At 40.0% G+C, this 19,100-nt stretch overlaps 1 protein-coding gene across 4 annotated transcripts in view; it reads right to left on the reverse strand.

Moving 5' to 3' along the window:
* Positions 1-5,458: 5,458 nt before the first annotated feature.
* GFRA3 (GDNF family receptor alpha 3) overlaps positions 5,459-19,100 on the reverse strand; it is a 31,853-nt gene continuing 18,211 nt past the window's right edge. For 3 of the 4 annotated variants that reach the window (XM_081319692.1, XM_081319690.1, XM_081319691.1), the window contains exons 3-7: positions 11,065-11,398; positions 10,566-10,675; positions 9,802-9,936; positions 8,239-8,363; positions 5,459-8,018 (exon numbers count right to left, since the gene is read on the reverse strand). In XM_081319692.1, the coding sequence (XP_081175818.1) occupies positions 7,872-8,018; positions 8,239-8,363; positions 9,802-9,936; positions 10,566-10,675; positions 11,065-11,398 (851 nt within the window). In that variant the 3' untranslated portion in view covers positions 5,459-7,871. The remainder of the gene's footprint in view (positions 8,019-8,238; positions 8,364-9,801; positions 9,937-10,565; positions 10,676-11,064; positions 11,399-19,100) is intronic. The other variant, XM_081319693.1, reaches the window with a different exon arrangement.

The following is a 19,100-nucleotide window of genomic DNA, read 5'->3' on the forward strand; positions in this document are numbered from 1 at the left end:
GCAAAAATGACAAAAACATCTCTTTTAGAGACCAAACATTTAGGTTAGCAAACATCCAACCAGAACAAGCAAAAGATGTTTACAGTGAGACTCTTTCACTGGAGATAACTACAATTGGCAATGACAATAATCATATGTTGCAATGTGTTGGGAGCAGGAGGTCCAGAACTGCAAAGATGCTCCTCCTCCTCCTCCTCCTCCTCCTCCTCCTCCTCCTCCTCCTCCTCCTCCTCCTCCTCCTCCTCCTCCTCCTTGTTTTAGTCAATGTTGGGGCAAGTGGTCTTGCCTTAGACCTCTGCTTTGCCTCAGGGCTCTACCGTCTCCCTGCTTCTGTTGAACTACTGGATAAGGTCATAATTTTTTTATTGGCTTCATCATCAGTGTGCCGATGATACTCAACTGTGTTTTTCTGCTGATCAAGTCATGCTGTTGAGGTTCTTCCTCGGTGTCTGAGGTTTTGGAGGTCTGGAAAAGCACAAGAAAGCACTCTATTGCTTAAATAATTCTGTTCTATCTCAAACCTGCAGCCTATTTACTACTAGGCAATTGTTGTATAACAGCATTCATAGGAAAAGTAACTCTAAAAAGTGTCAGACACTGTGGTAATCACTGATTGTTGAAGCAGTGGTCCTCCTTTGTGAAGTAGTTACTGAATTGCTTGGATTAGCCTGCAGCAAAATAAAATGCTCTATCTCAGGGTGTCAACTGCCGGCCAGGGGACCGGATGCCTCATGCCGAAACTGCGCCCACCCCATTGCCAGCAATGGAAAAAAGTCACAATACATTGCGACATGTCACATGATGTTGCAAGTTTGTCACCCCTGCTCCATCTGAAGCAGACAAGAGCACTCAGGTGACATGTGTACTTTGGAAATGAAGGAGAAATTGATGCCATGAGGTTGTTCCAAGGTGAGAAGAAAATTAATTGAACGTTGCAAAGGGGCAATTGAGCAGTGTGAAAAGGGCCTAATTCATGGATTGGCACATAATAAACATGGATTGAGTAAGAATGCAAGTGAAATATGGAGGCAAATATCTATTACTAGAAAATCCACATTTTGGGGAAATTGTCACGATTATTATAATTTTTGCTGAAGAATCCACCTGTGAAACATGCCTAGAAAATGAAAATGCGAATGGAGAACTTATATTGGGCTAGCATCTCTGTGGCAGTTTGCTTTAGACTCAGAAAAAAGTAGTAACTGGGAGTTAATCTGTGAATCCAATAGCTGATTTACTTTCCTACGAAACTCATGTAAGACTGAGAGAATTAGAGTATCTTCAATGATTGAGAAGTCCCATGCGCTCCATAATACAATTATTGAATCAGCAGATTACTCTGTAATTGTTTATGGATCAACAATTCGCCTACATGAGCTCAAATAATTATCAATAAGGAATACTTTTAAAGGAGCTTTTAAAAACAAAGCAATTATGACATAGTATGCTTGTTTTAAGCTTCCGGAACAGATTTGGAGACAGTAATCATCAGCAAAACAGATGACAAACGTATCTTTAGTAATTGACCTATTATGAATATAAACTTGGACCTTTAAAATTTATTTCAAATATTTCCATGCATTGATGGCTATTTTGCACATCATATGCCAGAAATGAGCATTTCACGAGCAACTCCAAATACAATAGCCTAGAATACAATCAGTGTTGGCTTGTTGATAAATGTAGTTGTGATCAAAATATAGATTTTTGGGGGAAAAACAAAACAAAACCAAATCACATTGTCTTACTCCCCTATGTATTAATGCACATATATTCAATCTTTTAGAGTTAAACCTTCTTAAAGCAATGTAGAGCAAATAAAGAATTAAGTAGTGTATTTGTTAGTTGTTCTATATAAGCCAGGAAGGAAAATAGACTCCACAAATACTACTGGAATTTTATTGCTGCAGGGTTTGACAAAGCTACTCTCTTCCCCTTTTTATGCCAGACAATCAAGATGGGATAATCTTGAGTTCCTTTCTCCTGCTTCCCTTCCAGGGCTAAGCTGGTATTTATGTAAGAGCTGTTGAATGCCTTATTTATAGCCATTTCTGTACTTTACTATAATATTAAATCACAACAAAGCAAACAACAATTTATTTGGGAGTATTTTAGAAATAGAAAATGTTTGCTTTTAAAATGTACACTTCAAAAGTAACAAGTCACTTGCATCTAGCTGCATATGGAGAATAGCTTTTTAGAAGCTATACAACTTTGATTTCATTGGCCCATTACTGACATTCAACTTGTGAATATTATCATGATTTCTGAACAAATTACAGGCTTTCATTGTGTTCAAGGAAAGCTAACATTAGCTCCCTGAAACAGGACCAGCAATACCATGTTGATATAATCTGCATAGGTAACACCCATGTCATGTAACTGTGATACATTTGATAATACTTGAAATATGAATGCATCCATGCATTCACTTCTCTCACCATATAAAATAATTGCTTTTAAAATTAAAGCATAGCAAAGTTATAAGCTTCCTAAAGGAACCTTGACTGTCCTTTGGAAGAACAGATACTGAAACTGAAGCTCAAGTACCATCTAATGAGAAGGGAGGACTCCTTGGGAAACACCCTGATGGTGGGAAAGATTAAAGGCAAAAGGAGGAAACGGCAGAGGAGGAGATGGTGTCAGCAACACAATTAATTTGGGCAAACTCCAGAAGATAGAGAAGTGGGGGCATGGCTAAAGTAAGAAGTCAGAGATTAAGGGAACACTAAGTAAGTTGATTATCCTGTTGAAGGAAAAGTCTTCATCATGGTTCAGTCCAAGCTGGGAATAAACATGGTGACTGCTTTAGGAAGAAGGTTGTAGTTTATTGAAGAGGAGAGCCAGACAGGAAGATGGTTCTGGCAGAAAAGAGAGTGAACATATGTAGGGAGTGGGTTTTTATACCCTCTGGAGCCTTTGTTTGGAGTTGTTCCTGTGGCATGAACTTTGACCTGAGTCTGAGTGTGCCTTTCTGGTATTCTGATGGTGATGGGTTAATCCTATTATGTCCAAAGCCATATCCTGCTTCCTTGTGGCTGGATGGGGTATGTACATTTTAGGTCTTTGTCTTCTTAATCTCCTAGCTTCCTGGATTTACATCTGCATCTCTATAGAGCTGGTCCCTGCTTGGGGACCTGGGGCTATTAAGAAAACTGGGCATGCTTTCCTGCATCTTTCAAGATCCTTTGAGGAAATATATTTTCCTGCCCTTTTAATATTTCCTTCTCTGGGGAGCTGACTTCCCACAATCCTATCTTCAAAAGAAGTCTTTATCTTGTACCTTGTTATGGTCATATTTGCTTTGAAAGATGTCCTAGGATTAAGATGTATGTGTACGTATGAGGCAGGGGTTGAGAAGACAAGTTAACACTCCTTCCTTTTATTTTATTTACATTATGACTTTCCCCTAGGAAATCAGTAGCATTCATTATGTTCTCTCCTCCAAATGCTCTTGTATGAAGTAAGTTGGACTGTGATAGAGCAAGGATCCAATCAGCTGTGGCTTCTACCATTCTGAGCAGGCTTGGATCTGTATCTCCTCAGCCCTTATCCACCAGTTTAGCCAGCACCAAAAAAAGTCTTTGGTAAACGTATCAGTCTACAAGATATCGCAATAATCACTAAATATGTTAAAACTGTATCTGGCAGATGAAAGCTTGATTAAACAGGTTTTGTACTTTATTTAAAATTAAGGCCTCATTAAATACTATTTCCCAGATTGTGCAGCTGATCATTAAGGGAGACTGCAACTGATGATGAAGAAGATAATCACTGCTTTTTCCTCTCTGATTAGTTACTGTTCATCAGCAATATTTCCATCCTCACCTAGTCCAGGTTCAATCTAGGTTAGATAAAAAATATTGCCAGCTGTCAAGAGCATGTATATAACTTTGTTTCTTCAGACAGCATTAGTGTAATGTAAATATAGAACAGCATGGGACAGAAAATAGAGTTTGATGTTTTAAAGGATAAAACCACAACATAGCAGGTATATTTGCTAAATATAAGCAGATCAATATAATTGTCTCCTGTCTCAATTCAAGTGCTGTAAGAGAATATCAGAGTTGATGGCATTAAGTCAACTCATTTGTCCCAAGAACAGGTATATAGCCCATCTTTTTTCCTGATACAATTCGGAATTATCTGGAGATGTAATACTGTATCACTTACTCAAGTACAGGTGGTCCTTGCTTCATGACTTGTTCCCTGACAAAATGCACAATGGTGCTGAACAATGGAACTTACAACTGGTCCTCAAAATTCAAGCCATTGCAGCATTCCCATGGTTATGATCATGATCTGGGTGTTTAGTAACCAGCTCATAAGTGATGGAAAATCCAATCCCATTTACCTTTCTTAACCAAGAACCATTTCTGTGACTTATTCAAAAGGAGAAAAGTGAACAATGATACTTCAGAGTATTTTCCTAGGAAAAGGGAGTTTCTAGTAAAAGATCTTATGGGCATTACCAGAGCTTGTAACATTGGTAACTATGAAAATTTCCCATCTCTCAACAAGAGGTTTTGCTTTGGAAAAGGCTTGTCCTCAGATCTAAAAAACAAATGTATTCCTCTATATAGCAGTTCTGATTTCATTACTTACTGGCTTCTGTGCTTTCAATTTTCATTTCTAAAAACAACACACTAGATGCAAGGTTACATTTGACATTTTATGTAATTTAGATCTCAATTGTAACTGAAGTAAGACTCTTTTCAAATTCAAAATGCTTGATATTACAAATATGCTGATACTCGCAACTAGCTAAAATCACCAATAAAACCCAATTGTTTATTTAAATTGCACTAGAGTACTTACTGTTAAATGTATTTCTCCATTGTCACTCAGCAAATGATCTAAAAGTGAGAACTAGCTTAATTTGTGTGTCTTTCTCCACTTACATTCTGCATTTCAAATTGTCTCACTTGTTTTATTACTCTATTTTTTCTAGTTTTGTGAAGCTCAAATAAGCAGTAGACACACCTAGGATCCACCATACTTTCTACCAACAATAGCATATACTGGAAGATCCTTCCATAATTCAATAAATAAATTGGATGTTTTTCCAGCCCTGTAGATGGGTCATATGAACAATCAGCTCTTAGCAGTTCCTAAATCGTAGTTAGTTCCAAAATATGGAAAATCTCTACTTAAAGGATACTTCTTAATTCTTGCATTATGAGAAAGTGTCTTTTTACTTCATGGCTTTGGGGAAATACCTCTCTCATGTATGAAGTAAAAATCCACTTTCAAAATAGCTGAGGAATATTTTTTTCTGGTTCTAGTTATAGTCACACAACCAAATAGTGCAAACAGTGATGAGACTATAAAATTATCTGGCTTAGTTCTATTTTCATAACTAAGAGCTGTCTGTATTGTAGAATCATCACAGAGGTACTGACATTCAATTCATCTCTTGCTGAATTCAAGGGGGAAAAAGAAGACGCCCAGAGTTGTAAAGTAAACTTTATTTTTGACATTATAAGCTGAATCACATATGCAAGATATTGGAATTTTTATTACAGTAATTCAGAATACTCTTACTTATGTTTGCCAAGAGACCTAGACAATATACTATAAACGATAACATTTTAGGAATATCTAGTGTTCTGCAGTTTCTCCTTTCAGGAGAGGCATGGGAGTTACTGATGTACTCAATATTATATGAAATAAAATCAATATAACCATATAAGAAGTATAAAATAAGTATTAGAACAATGTAAGGAAATGGAGAAGGAACAATACTTCAGCTGAAAATGTTGACTGGCATGTTCTAGGGCTAGGCCACTGTTCAACCATTGCAACTATGGATTTCCACACCCAGAATTCCTGTCACTAGAACTTCTGGAAGTTGAAATTCATATAACTTAAGTTGCCAGAGTTGATAAACATTGACCTTGGCAGTTGTTAATAGCACACTTTTCAATATCTTGTTCTCCCACTTATTATATACATAGGCAATACATGAGCCCTGTGGAATGATTGGGACATTCTCCTCCAATCTAGGGGAAGGAGAGAGAAGCCTAAATAGCTCATGAAGGCTAAATGAGTCTTCTTATTTCCCTAGGTGTGCATGGACCTCAGAAAACAGAAGTACAGCCCAAGTGAAGAAAAGGAAGTTCATCAACATTTTGTTGATGTACATGCATGCCATACGAGGATCACACTTTAAAATCTATAGTTTGCTTCTCAATTCATTATAGTATGGACATTCAGTTTTGCAATTGTTGTACCTCTAGCTCTTGTAAATGTATTATGAATGTAATAACTGCAGAAAGTCAATCATGGAAAACAGAGCTTACCTATGCACTTATTACAAAGTTTAATTTTAGGGCTTTCCAATACTTTGCACTTTTGTCATGTCTTCTTAATGGAAATTGCAGTGTTGCAAAAATATTAACTTATCTAAATGGATTCTATAACTCATCTTCAGAATTTGAACAAAACTCCAAATGCTTAATTCCAATCTATAATATGTTGTAACATTTTATTTTACAGTCACAATTGTTTGAAAAAACCGTTAAGTGTTACTAGAAGGAATATTAAATCTTATCATTTCTTGATTTTTAAAAAATAAGCCATGCTTCCAAATTTCTTTGTACAAATATAACAGCAAATTGAAAAAGTGGGGACAAATCCTTTTATAATTTCAGTAATAGGTGCCATTATTACTGCAAAAAGGTGAAGGAATCTGTGCAAATTAGGCCTTCATTTTTTGATACTAAGCATACAGTAAATGAAGATGAAGCTTCATATTGGTGAAGGATCTTTCTACCAAGATTCTTCACTGTTCAGAAGACAAAAACTATGCCACAATTAAAAAAAGTGCACAACATGCTCAAATGTAGAGAATTATTACATTATATGTTGTGTTATAACTTTGTTTTAGAATAAATACCACTATGGAATGCAGCACAGCCTTAATCCTTGCACATATGACAGGCAACTTCACAGCCACAACATACCAGTTGTTTAGAATAAGAAGGAAAGAGATGCAATGAAAAATTACTGGATTTACTTGATAATTCTTTCAAAAGGTTTCACATGGCAGTATCCATATAAGAAATGTAAATAAGTAATCTATAAACAGCATTAACAACATACCATCGCGGTTCAAAAGAACATCTAATATCACATTTTCTACCCCCACAATTGTCAGATCATGGATAACTTTTAATTTTACACAATGTACAGAAAGTTATGTAAGGAAATGCTAACTTATGGCAAACAACATTTGATGCATCCAGGGATTTGTTGTGCATAAAATCTTAGCTTGTATGCAGGCTCTTATGAAAATCTGGATTTTGTAGCTGTTGCTAAGGAAGAACCATCTTGGCTCAAGTAAATTAAATTTCCCCTGAATAGTTAACACATTAAGATTAGTTGGGCAAACAAGAAACCATGTTCAGAGGCTACAGTTTATTATCATGCCCTTAATATAACATTTTTGCTTTGGCTGATTAAAAAAAAAGACAATTCTACAACATAGTCCTGAAAACAATCCAGATGTTGGGGTTCTCCTTTGGCCAGAAATTTCACATCATTTTACAGACTACCAGTTTTTCTGTCTTCTTAAAGCAGGATATCTTGGAATATGAAAATTTTACCCTGATTTAGATTTTAAAAAATAGTTCCCTAGAATCTCCTATCTGCTTGCTTTTTTCTCCAGGGGGGAGGGGGAATCTGAACTCACCATCATCTCCCCCTGGCTTCTATTGCAACTGTGTACAAAAATGAGTCAAAGGGCCACTGTGCTGACTGACAGAAGGGTAAACAAATGTAGAGTGACCAATGCTTCCTCTCTGCATGAAACAAGTCAGTTTCCCCTTCTCAAGGAAATATACAATAGTAGCAATGAAATTCTGGTTAGATTAAGGTGGGCCAAGAAATAAGAAGACTAAAGTTAAGATCAAGATGAGTGAGGAAAACTCAGCTCTGGGGAATTCAGAATTTTGGGGTGATTTTTGGTTGAGGGTAAGAATTTCTGTATCTTTCTTCTCCTGCTTCACCTCAGGTTCCTATAAAGAAAGGGAGAAAGAGAAAGAAGGAAAACATTAAGCTCTGATTGGATATATCTCATTTAAATTCTCTCTTCCTCTCCTTTTTTTCTGTTGGATGTTCTGGAGGCCTCTTTGAGTCAAAGGTGAAAACCTCTCAGAATATATTTAACTGACCGCTGGTAATTTTAAGTCATCTAATATCTCTGATTTCAGTTATAATATAAATTAACATAATTACCTGATAGAGTTTTTCAGTGAACATTGTGCTGGTGCCATGAATGTCTAAGGAAGGGGTGAATTGTGGCTGGTCCTGAACTTCCTGATTATTTTGGCCAAGATTCATCTGAGCTTGGATTGCATTATCTGTGACACAGAGAACATGGAGGAGTGTTGAGGATCTCTAACTGTTCATATGTCCATGATATAAATTCGGAGCCATTGGTTGAAGGCTCTAGTTTTAGCACAGCAAATATGCTGGTCAATTACTGTATTTATATTTTTCACAAATCTCTTATCAAAAACTAGCAGGCATTTTTCATTCTTCTTTGGCTACACAGAAACCTGCAGTTTCTTTATTCATCAATTTTTGGCTTTAATGCAAGAGCATTTTGGCAATTAACTCACTGTATATTGCTCTTGAGCAAGAAAACTATTCCAGTGTAATATATCACCAGGCTTGGCAGGGACTGGAACTAATCAATCAAGTTCAGGCATATGTCTTTTTTCCCTTCCAAAGAGGATAAGAGAATCTGATAACAAATCATAATTAAAAATTAACCAAGAGCATGAAAAACTTTTTCCATAAGCATTTTTTCTAATTTAAAAAGGTGAAACATTAAGAATTGAAACCAATGTTTAACCTCGCTTTTACAATAGTGAAAAATATTTATCTTACAAGCTTAATTTTCTAAAGCAGACATGTCAAACACAAGGTCCGGGGGCCGGATCCGGCCTGCGAAGTGGTTTCATGCGGCCCCCGAAGCCATCCTGGAAACAGTGAGGGAACAGCCCCCACTGCCTTGGCCCTGAGACCCTCAGATCTGTCCCACTCCTGCCCAGGCCCCCATAGGCACCCTTGAAGCGAAGATGTAGAGCTGGCCACGCCCACCCAGTAGGTCATACGCACTCTGGCCATGCCCACCCAGTAGGCCACACCCACCCGGCCCCCTGAGGGCAACCGCAATGCTGATGCGGCCCTCAATGAAATTGAGTTTGACACCCCTGTTCTAAAGTGTATAGGCAATGATGGGCATAGAAAACAAATATACTTTTAGTGCTCAGGTGACTGTCATATTTCCAGTATCAGCAGAATGAAGAAGTTGATGGTGTTCTTTTACTGAATGCAGATGTAATTACTGAAGATATTAATAAGGTAAGAATAATTAATGATAATGATAAAGATAAAGATACAATAAGCAATGGATGAAGGCAAGAGCAGGATTTTTTTTATATTTTCTAAATTCTTTGATATTGCAGCAGGGTATAAATGTGAAAAATGAATAAATCTCATCAGCATTTCAGTATCCTAACAGTACCTGGCAGATCTATCCTCCATGAATTTCTCCAATCTTTATGAAAATCTGTAATGAACCTGACCATCTGCATGTCCTTGAAAGATTGGTGGAATATAAATGGAGTATTTATTAAAGTCTTCTAGCAGTAACTTTGAAATTTAATTTTGCACTTTACAGAAACCTACTTTCATTTCTCTAGAGAATCCTCTCCCAATCTATTTCACTGGGAAACTTTTTGGGTTAGAAGAATCAAGATCTGACCAATATTCATTTCAATATTGACTTACAGAGACATTTGTTGCTGGAAAATAAGTTAAGGATTTGATCACAGTCCTCTTTATGATTGCCAGAGTTTCTGCAGGAGCACCAAAGTGTGATCTCAGTACTGGAATTGCTCACATAATTGGGGGTCAAAGATGTACCTGTTTCAAATAAAGAAATAAAATAAAACCAGACACCCCAGAAGAAAGCAATACTAAGTCATGAGCATGTTGTTGTCAAGAAAACTACATAGATGTGTTCCTTAAATTACAAGGTAGTTTTAATCAAGACAGTGTTAAAAGACAGTTTTAAGGAATCAAGATAATTTTAAAGGAGATTTACCTTTTAATTCCTAAACCAAAAAGGCTAATACAAAACCATCGAACTATTTTCTTTAAATGTGCAATAAAACTGGTGAATCACTCTTTTCAATCAGCAGCCTAAGACTGTATAATTCTGATCTGGAAATAAGCTAGTTTTAATAACCTTCCTGTACCATTTTTCCCCCAGAGAAATTTCAGTCTATATAGTGTAGTCATTTAACTGCCAATAACCTATATTGGGGATATTCTATAGTGAGACACTAAGGACTACCAATTTACATCAAACATTAATCAAGTGATGTGTTGATTTCAGAACCCTGTGGCTAGCTAGAGCTAATCAGGCAAAGGATTATAGAAACAGAGGGGTCCATATGGGGGTACGGAGACCCATTTGGGCAGCACTAGTCAAAGTCAGAAAAGATTTTCTATCAAACTTCCCAATAAATTCCACCAGATCCAACACATACCAATCATCTTCATGTAAGCTTGCAGACATGCTGCGTAATTCGATGGAGAGCAGCCATCTGTGAGTGCCTGAAACGATTTGCATTTTTCTTGGAAATCAGTCAGCCGGGATCTGACAGGAGACACGACTATCAGAATGACAAACCCCCTTTATTAGCCCAGAAATGATTTATTAGTTTTTCCATCATTTGAGAGGGTAAATCAAAATTGAGCAATTTTTTAAAGTTGGAGATTGCACTATATTTTCCCATTTTTATAAAGATAATGGAGAACCTCAGGGATTGTAGTGAAACAGTGATGTCACATGAGTTGATATGATACTAACCCTCTTGTGGCCACTTCTGGATGGGTTTGTGGGTGGGTGTTTGTGTGTATTTTTTAAATAGGCACATCACACCTATCAGAATTTTAACACATCTCTTTTACTGCTCTTATAGACATTAATATTCAGGTGACCACATGTCATGAAACTTATTCAGATAGTCATTTTGTTAGACGCACCTGCAGATTTTATCCTTGAGGCAGGTATCCAGCACGAAGAGGCAACTGGGCTTGCTGCTGCTGAGGAAAGAACATTCTGGGACAATGGTCTGCCAGCGTCGTTCCCCACAAGCTTCATCTTGGCAAGGACAAAACAGGAGCCTCTTGGTGAAATCCGCATTAACCTTCTCAAAGAAGTGTCTCAAACTTTGGTGGCATTTGTGTTGGTCACAGGGGTATACTGTGCTGCAGGCCTGAGCGTAGTGTGAGCGCTGACGTGTGCATTTGTGGTCCATTTGGCAAGTATTAGCAGCAAGCAGGCAGGCATTTGGGCTACCTTTGGCTCTAGGAGAACCTATAAATCCATAGAAATACAAGGAAGTAACAGCAAACTCCAGAAATGACTTGCCAAACAGAAAAGACAATCACCAGAATCTCTCTACAATTCAGTAATGAATTGTCTGTTTAATCCATCTTTTTACTCTTTAACTTATGTCAAATTTAAGATTGAAAGCTCCTTGGGACAACTTTGTAAAAGTGCCATACACACCACTGGCTTAAATAAATATATTATGAAATGAGAACAAAATGTGGAAGTGTTTGAAATAATGCCTCTTCCTTCTGCAAATCTACTATAATATTTCTTGCATGAATTAAGAACTTCATGAGGAAAGTAATTTCTTCATAGGTTATTCAGCATTCAGCGTTTTTATCAGTAGTCTGAACAATAGTTAATTGGGGTTATGGTCAGGTAGATAAACTGCTGGAGTTGACAATGTGCTACCAATGGGCAACATATCCTCTGGACTCAAGATGATTCTTGGGCTGGGAAATGGTTGTTCAATTAGTTAGCTGAAAAAGAAAAGGTGTCTGGGGGAAATACTGTATTCTTCTGGAAACTGGAGAGAAAAAAAATCTGAGAATGCAATAAAGTATTTAGAAAGTTAGCTGGTATTGTAGAAGGCAAAGCAGGGAATGCATGCAAGAGATGGGTGGATGGGGCAGATATTTGGATGAAAAATAACCTTAGATGCAATAAGCTTATGTGTGGAGGTTTTTAAGTTTTGGAAGATATTGTACTTTTGGTTTTAGGTGGTGGCTTGCTGTGCATTGACAGTGTGAGGTATAACTGTGGAGACATTACTTGATGGGTGAGATTCTGATTTTGGAAAAATTAATTACAGATTAATTAGAGTGGAGGAAATGTGGTTTCTCTTTCTGTGAAAGTAATGGTTTTTGGTTAAGAGTAGAAAACGGGTTCAAAGAGATGTCTGTCTGCCTCTATGCCTTAATGTTTGAGCAGAGCAGAACAGAAGAGTTGGAAGGATCTTGTAGGTCATCTAGTCCAACCCCCTGCCCAAGCAGGAGTCCCTACACCATTTCTGACAGTCCAGTCTCTTCCTGAAAGCCTCCAGTGATGAAACACCAACAACATCTGAAGGCAGTCTGTTCCATTGGTTGATTGTTCTCACTGCCAGGAAATTTTTCATTTCCAGGTTATATCTCTCCTTGCTCAGTTTCCATCCATTATTCTTTATGTGGCCTTCAGGTGCTTTGGAAAAAGGTTGACCCCCCTCCTCTCTGTGACAGCCCCTCAAATATTGGAAGACTGCTATCATGTCTCCCCTGGTCCTTCTCTTCACTAGACTAGCCATGCTCAGTTCCTGTAACCGTTCTTCCTATGTCTTAGTCTCCAGTCCCCTAATCAACCTTGTTGCTCTTCTCTGCACTCTCTCCAGAGTCTCAACATCTTTTTTATAGTGTGGAGACTAAAATTCATTGCAGTATTCTAGGTGTGGTCTTACTAAGACTTTATGGAGTGGTATTAGTACCTCACGTGATCTTGATTTAATCCCTCTGTTAATGCAATTTAGGATTGCATTGGCTTTTTTGGCTGCTGTCGCACACTGCTGACTCATATTTAATTGATTGTCCACTAAGACTCCAAGATCCCTCTCACAGATACTGCTACTAACTCTGGTTTCACCCAAACTATATGTTCTTGAAGCTATCTTTAAAATTGCCTGTTAAATATTTGCTGCTACTCAGATTTACCCTACATACAATTTATAGGAAAAAAGAGATCTGAATTTCTTTAATTTCTTTGTAAGATTTTTTAACTACCTCAGTCGTAAGGGATTCTAGGCAGTATGCTAAAAGTGCAAATGGCTGATATAAATTCTATCTGAGACACAAGTTGCCAGCTTGTTGTATTTTGTCTTCATAGCTTTTTCGTTTACTATTTCCCTATGGGGAAGCACCTCCAAATGAAAGTCATCTGTACAATATAAAATAATATAATTTTATCTGCTGGAGTACTGAAAGGTTCCCAAGAGATTATGAGAAACCATTATCTAAAAACAAAAGTTTTAGAAAATGGGCTTGCCTGATCACAGCAAAGTGTACATTACACAGTTTACACAGCAAACAACACAGTTAGTTTGTGAGGCAAATATTATAAAAGGATAACTAGTCTGTATATTAACATTATTAAACTTAATAATTGCTAACATCAGACTATAATATAGACTGTGGAATTATGCTTAAAGTTATTTATCTAAAACAATATACTGTAAAGCAGTGTAATGTTCTAGGTTCTTAACATAGGTTCCAGAATAAAATTGTTTCAATTATTTATTTGTCTTCACATTATACTGTATATCTAGGATACATATCCAAGTGCTAATTGTGGCTCAGAACATGAAGTGTTGGTGGCATAGTCAAACTATGCACCATCAAGGAGGCAGTGCCTCCAAAGAAATTTGATGTCACCAAAATCCCTACGACATACACAGCTGAGGTGAAAAATAGGTCTGAACTACTGGATACTTGCCATTAAAAAGCAAGACAGGAAGAAAATTAACTTGTTTGAGCTGTGGTGCTGCGCGGGGCTCAGTGGCTTAATGACACTGGAGATGGTCTCTGTTCCAGCAGTTGGGAGTCCCAGCATCGTATGGTGGGGTGAGCTCCCATTACTCGCCTCAGCTTCTGTCTACCTAACAATTTGAAACCTATGTGAGTAGATACCACTTTGATTGGGGGGGTGGGAATGAGTTGGTGCTCTGTGTAGGCAGTCAGATTCTTGCCATTCTGAAACTTCCTGGTTGCTGCGCCCATTTATGAGGCAGCTCTGGGGAAGTGTGGGGCTAGGATGGCACTGCAGGCGGAGCTACTTGACTTTCTTTCTGGTAAGCCAGCTCGCCCTCCTGTGGCATACTTTGGGAAGTGCACAGGCATGTCCTACAGTACAGCAGGTAAATTGACAGCCAAACTACTACTCTGCAATAGCAATGTGGTCTCCTGGCTAATGAAACTTCACTCTTCCTATAATAATAATAAAAAGTTGAAAGGGACCTTGGAGGTCATCTAGTCCAACACCCTGCTCAGAAGGAAACCCTATACCATTTCAGGCAAATGGCTGTCCAGTCTCCTCTTAAAAACTGCCAGTGTTGGAGCATTCACCACTTCTGGAGGCAGGTTGTTCCACTGGTTAATTGTTCTAACTGTCAGGAAGTTAGTTCTAGGTTGCTTCTCTCCTTGACTAGTTTTCATCCATTGCTTCTTGTCCTGCTTTCAGGCGCTTTGGAGAATAGCTTGACTCCCTCTTCTTTGTGGCAGCCCAAGATATTGGAACACTGCTATCATGTCACCCCTCAACCTTTTCTTCGATATTTATTATTTATTTATTTATTTATTATTTGGATTTATATACCGCCCCTCTCCCGAAGGACTCGGGGCGGTGTACAGGGCAATTAAAACACTATATACAACACATAATATACAAAAATTAAAATAAATTAAACCAAGTAGCCCTAAACAATAAAACACATTCTAAAATTTAAAATTTAAAATCTAAAATCCCAGTCCCTCAGTCCAGGCCGGCAAGTTCGAATAGCTAAGTCTTCAGGTCGCGGCGGAAAGAGCAAAGGTCGGGAGCCATCCGGAGCTCAATAGGGAGCTGATTCCAGAGGGCAGGCGCGCCCACAGAGAATGCTCTCCCCCTGGGGGCCGCCAGTCGACATTCCCTGACCGACGGCACCCTGAGGAGGCCCTCTCTGTGGGAGCGCACAGGGCGATGGGAAGTTAACGCCGGCAAAAGGTACTCCTGTAAATAATCCGGACCCATGCCATTTAGGGCTTTATAGGTCATCACCAGCACCTTGAATCTCACCCGGAAGACAACTGGAAGCCAATGCAGCTTGCGGAACAGAGGTGTTATATGGGAGTATCGGGAGACCCCCATCACAACTCGCGCGGCCGCATTCTGCACCAGCTGGAGCCTCCGAGTGGTATTCAAGGGCAGCCCCATGTAGAGAGCGTTGCAGTAGTCTATCCGAGAGGTCACGAGTTCCTGTGCGTAGGGCATCTCGGTCCAAATAGGGCCGCAACTGGCGCACCAGGCGAACCTGGGCAAAAGCCCCCCTGGTCACAGCTCCTATATGATCTTCTAAACTGAGCTGTGAGTCAAGGACACCCAGGTTGCGAGCCCTATCTACGGGGGGTAACACCTCACCCCTATAGATAAAGATGGAATAGAATGGACAACCCGAGATGCCGGTATTTATTTATTTAATTAGATTTTTATACCGCCCTATTCCCGAAGGACTCAGGGCGGTTTACAGGGCAGGATAAAATACAATATAAAGATAATATAAAATTAAAATAGATTAAATTAATTAAGCCCAACAATTAAAACCATATTTAAAAACTAAAACCCCTTCAGTCCAGGCCTGATAGATCGAAAAACCAGGTTTTCAGGTCCCGGCGAAATGAACACAGATCAGGGGCGGTCCGAAGTTCCACAGGTAAATCATTCCAAAGGGCAGGCGCGCCCACAGAGAATGCTCTCCCTCTGGGGATCACCCGCCGGCACTCCTTAACCGGCAGCACCCTGAGAAGGCCCTCCCTGTGGGAGCACACAGGACAATGGGAAGTTGATGCCAGCAGCAGGTGTTCCCTTAGATAATCCGGACCCAAGCCATTTAGAGCTTTATAGGTCATTACCAGCACCTTGAATCTCACCCGGAGGGCAACCGGAAGCCAATGCAGCTCACGGAGGTGTTACACAGGAGTATCGGGAAACTCCCATAACAACTCACGCGGCTGCATTCTGCACCTGTTGAAGCCTCCGCGTGGTCCTCAAGGGCAGCTCCATGTAGAGAGCGTTGCAGTAGTCTAGCCGGGAGGTCACAAGCGCATGGGTGACTGTGCGTAGGGCATCTCGGTCCAGATAGGGCCGCAACTGGCGCACCAGACGAAACTGGGCAAAAGCCCCTCTGGTCACGGCTCCTATATGGTCTTCAAAACTGAGCCGTGAATTCAAGAAGACGCCCAAGTTGTGAGCCCTATCGACGGGGGGTAACACCTCACCCCCCATCACTAGTGATGGAACAACCTGGTTAACCCGAGATGCCGGTATGCACAGCCACTCAGTCTTGGCAGGATTGAGACGAAGCCTGTTTCTCCCCATCCAAACCCGGACCGCCTCCAGGCAACGGGACATCACGTCGAGTGCATCACTGGGTTGGTTCGGGGTGGAAAGAAAAAGTTGGGTATCATCAGTGTACTGATGATACCCCACCCCGAAACCACGAATGAGCTCGCCCAGCGGTTTCATGTAGATGTTGAACAGGAGGGGAGAGAGGACCGACCCCTGAGGGACTCCACAAACGAGACCTCGGGGCGGACCTCTGCCCTCCCGTTAACACCGACTGCGAGCGGCCCAGGAGGTAGGAGAACCACCATAAAACAGTGCCTCCCACTCCCAACCCCCTGAGATGCCGCAGTAGGATACCATGGTCGATGGTATCGAAAGCCGCTGAGAGATCTAAAAGGACTAGGACAGAGGAACATCCCGTCCCGAGCACAGGGATTTAGACAAGACCGAGTGGCTACACATACCCAATTCCAGCAACCGTTCCCTATATGTTTTAGCCTCCAGTCCCCCAATCATCTTTGTTGCCCTTCTCTGTACACTTTCTAGAGTCTCAACATCTTTTTGACATCGTGGTGACCAAAACTTGATGCAGTATTCCAGGTGTGGCCTTACCAAGGCACTGTAAAGTGGTATTAGTACTTCATGTGATCTTGATTCTATCCCTGTTAATGCAGCCTAGCACTGTGTTGGCTTTTTTGGCAGCTGCAGCACACTGCTGGCTCATATTGAAGTGACTGTCTACTAGGACTCCGAGATCCCTCTCACAGTTACTACTATTGAGCAAGGTACCACCCATACTATACCTGTGCATTTGATTTTTCTTGCCTAAGTGTAGAACCTTATTTTTTTCACCACTGAATTTCATTTTGTTAGACAGCGCCCAGTATTTGAGTCTGTCCAGATCCTCCTGTATTTTAAGCCTATCTTCTGGAGTATTGGCTATTCCTGCCAGCTTGGTGTCGTCTGCAAATTTGATGAGTTCCCCATCTATCCCCTCATCCAAATCGTTGATGAAGATGTTGAAGAGCACTGGGCCCAGAACAGAGCCCTGGGGCACCCCACTACACACTTCCTTCCATGTAGATGCAGTTCCATTGAGGACCACACGCTGAGTACGGCCTGTCAGCCAGCTACGAATCCATCTGGTGGTGATGCTATCTAACCCACATTTTTCTATCTTATCAAGTAGTAGGTTGTAATCCTTTATCAAATGCCTTACTGAATTATATCTACAGCATTCCTCTGCTCCACTAATTTTGTCACTTGGTCAAAGAATGTAATAAGATTTGTCTGGCATGATCTGTTTTTGACAAACCCATGTTGACTTTCAGTGATGACTTTGTTTGCATTAAGGTGTTCACTGATTTGTTGTTTGATTATCTTTTCCAGAATCTTCCCAGGTATTGAGGTCAGGCTGATAGGTCTGTAGTTTCCTAGATCCATTTTCCCCCCTTTTTTGAAGATGGGAACTACATCAGCTTTCTTCCAGTCCTCTGATAGTTCCCCAGTGCTCCAGGATCTTTGAAAAATATAGTTCAGTGGTTCTGAGATCACGTCTGACAGTTCCTTGAGAACCTTGGGGTGTAATCCATCTGGTTCTGGTGATTTGAACTCGTCTAGGCTGGACAGTTGCTCAGTTACCATTTTCTTGCCTATCTTAACTTGCGTTTCTATTCTATTTTTTATGGCACTGGTTTTGGTAGGTTGGACTGTTTTTTCCCTTTGTGTAAAGACAGATGCAAAAAACGAGTTAAATAGTTCTGCTTTCTCCCTGTTGCTTGTCACCTTCTTGCCATTTCCCCCCACTACTGGACCAATCATTTCCTTAATTTTTTTCTTGTTTTTTATATGTTGAAAGAAGCTTTTTTTGTTATTTTTGACTTTGGTCGCAAGCCTTAGTTCATTTTGAGCCTTAGCTTTCCTCACTTCATCTTTGCAGGCACGGGCTATTTGCTGATATTCTGCCTTAGTTATGTGCCCCTCTTTCTACTTCTTATACTTGTCCTTCCTAGTTATCATGAAGATAAACGGAGGGAGGGGGAAAAGCATTCTGACTTGCAAAAGTCTATTATAGTAGCCTTACAAAAAAAAATAGAATAAGCATTCATAACTCTGAATGCCTAGTCTGATTTACCTCACTAGGATGACATGCCTGGTCTGCTTTGAAGGGCTGATAAGACAGCCTGTTCAGAAGGTAGGGAAAGCATCTGAGATGTCCAGGAGTATCAACAAAACCATATTTCCCCATCTTTTTCCTGGCAAAGGTCATCTCACAGGATGACCAAGGCAGTTTCCATTACATAGCAGGTGCTCCAATTGGATTTTATCTAGAAAACCAATTTAACCCAAGAAAACATGGAGTTAAATCGGCTACCAGCCACGCAAGCACCTTGCCTTAGAAGGAAAGATTGGCTGTTAGCCTGTAGCTGTTTCAATCCTCTGGGTCCAGGTTAGGTTCCTTCAGAAGATTCCTGATGACTGCCTTTCGAAGAACTTGGAAGCCACTTCCTCTGTTGCTGAGGCACCTACTGTATGACCTCCTAGACCCAGCAGGTGGGGGCGGGGGAATAACCTTCCCTACATCGGAAATAGGTACGGTAACTGGAATTAGTGATGGGAA

The sequence above is a fragment of the Vipera berus genome (genome assembly GCF_964194415.1).
Source record: "Vipera berus genome assembly, chromosome: 2".
Lineage (NCBI taxonomy): Eukaryota > Metazoa > Chordata > Lepidosauria > Squamata > Viperidae > Vipera > Vipera berus.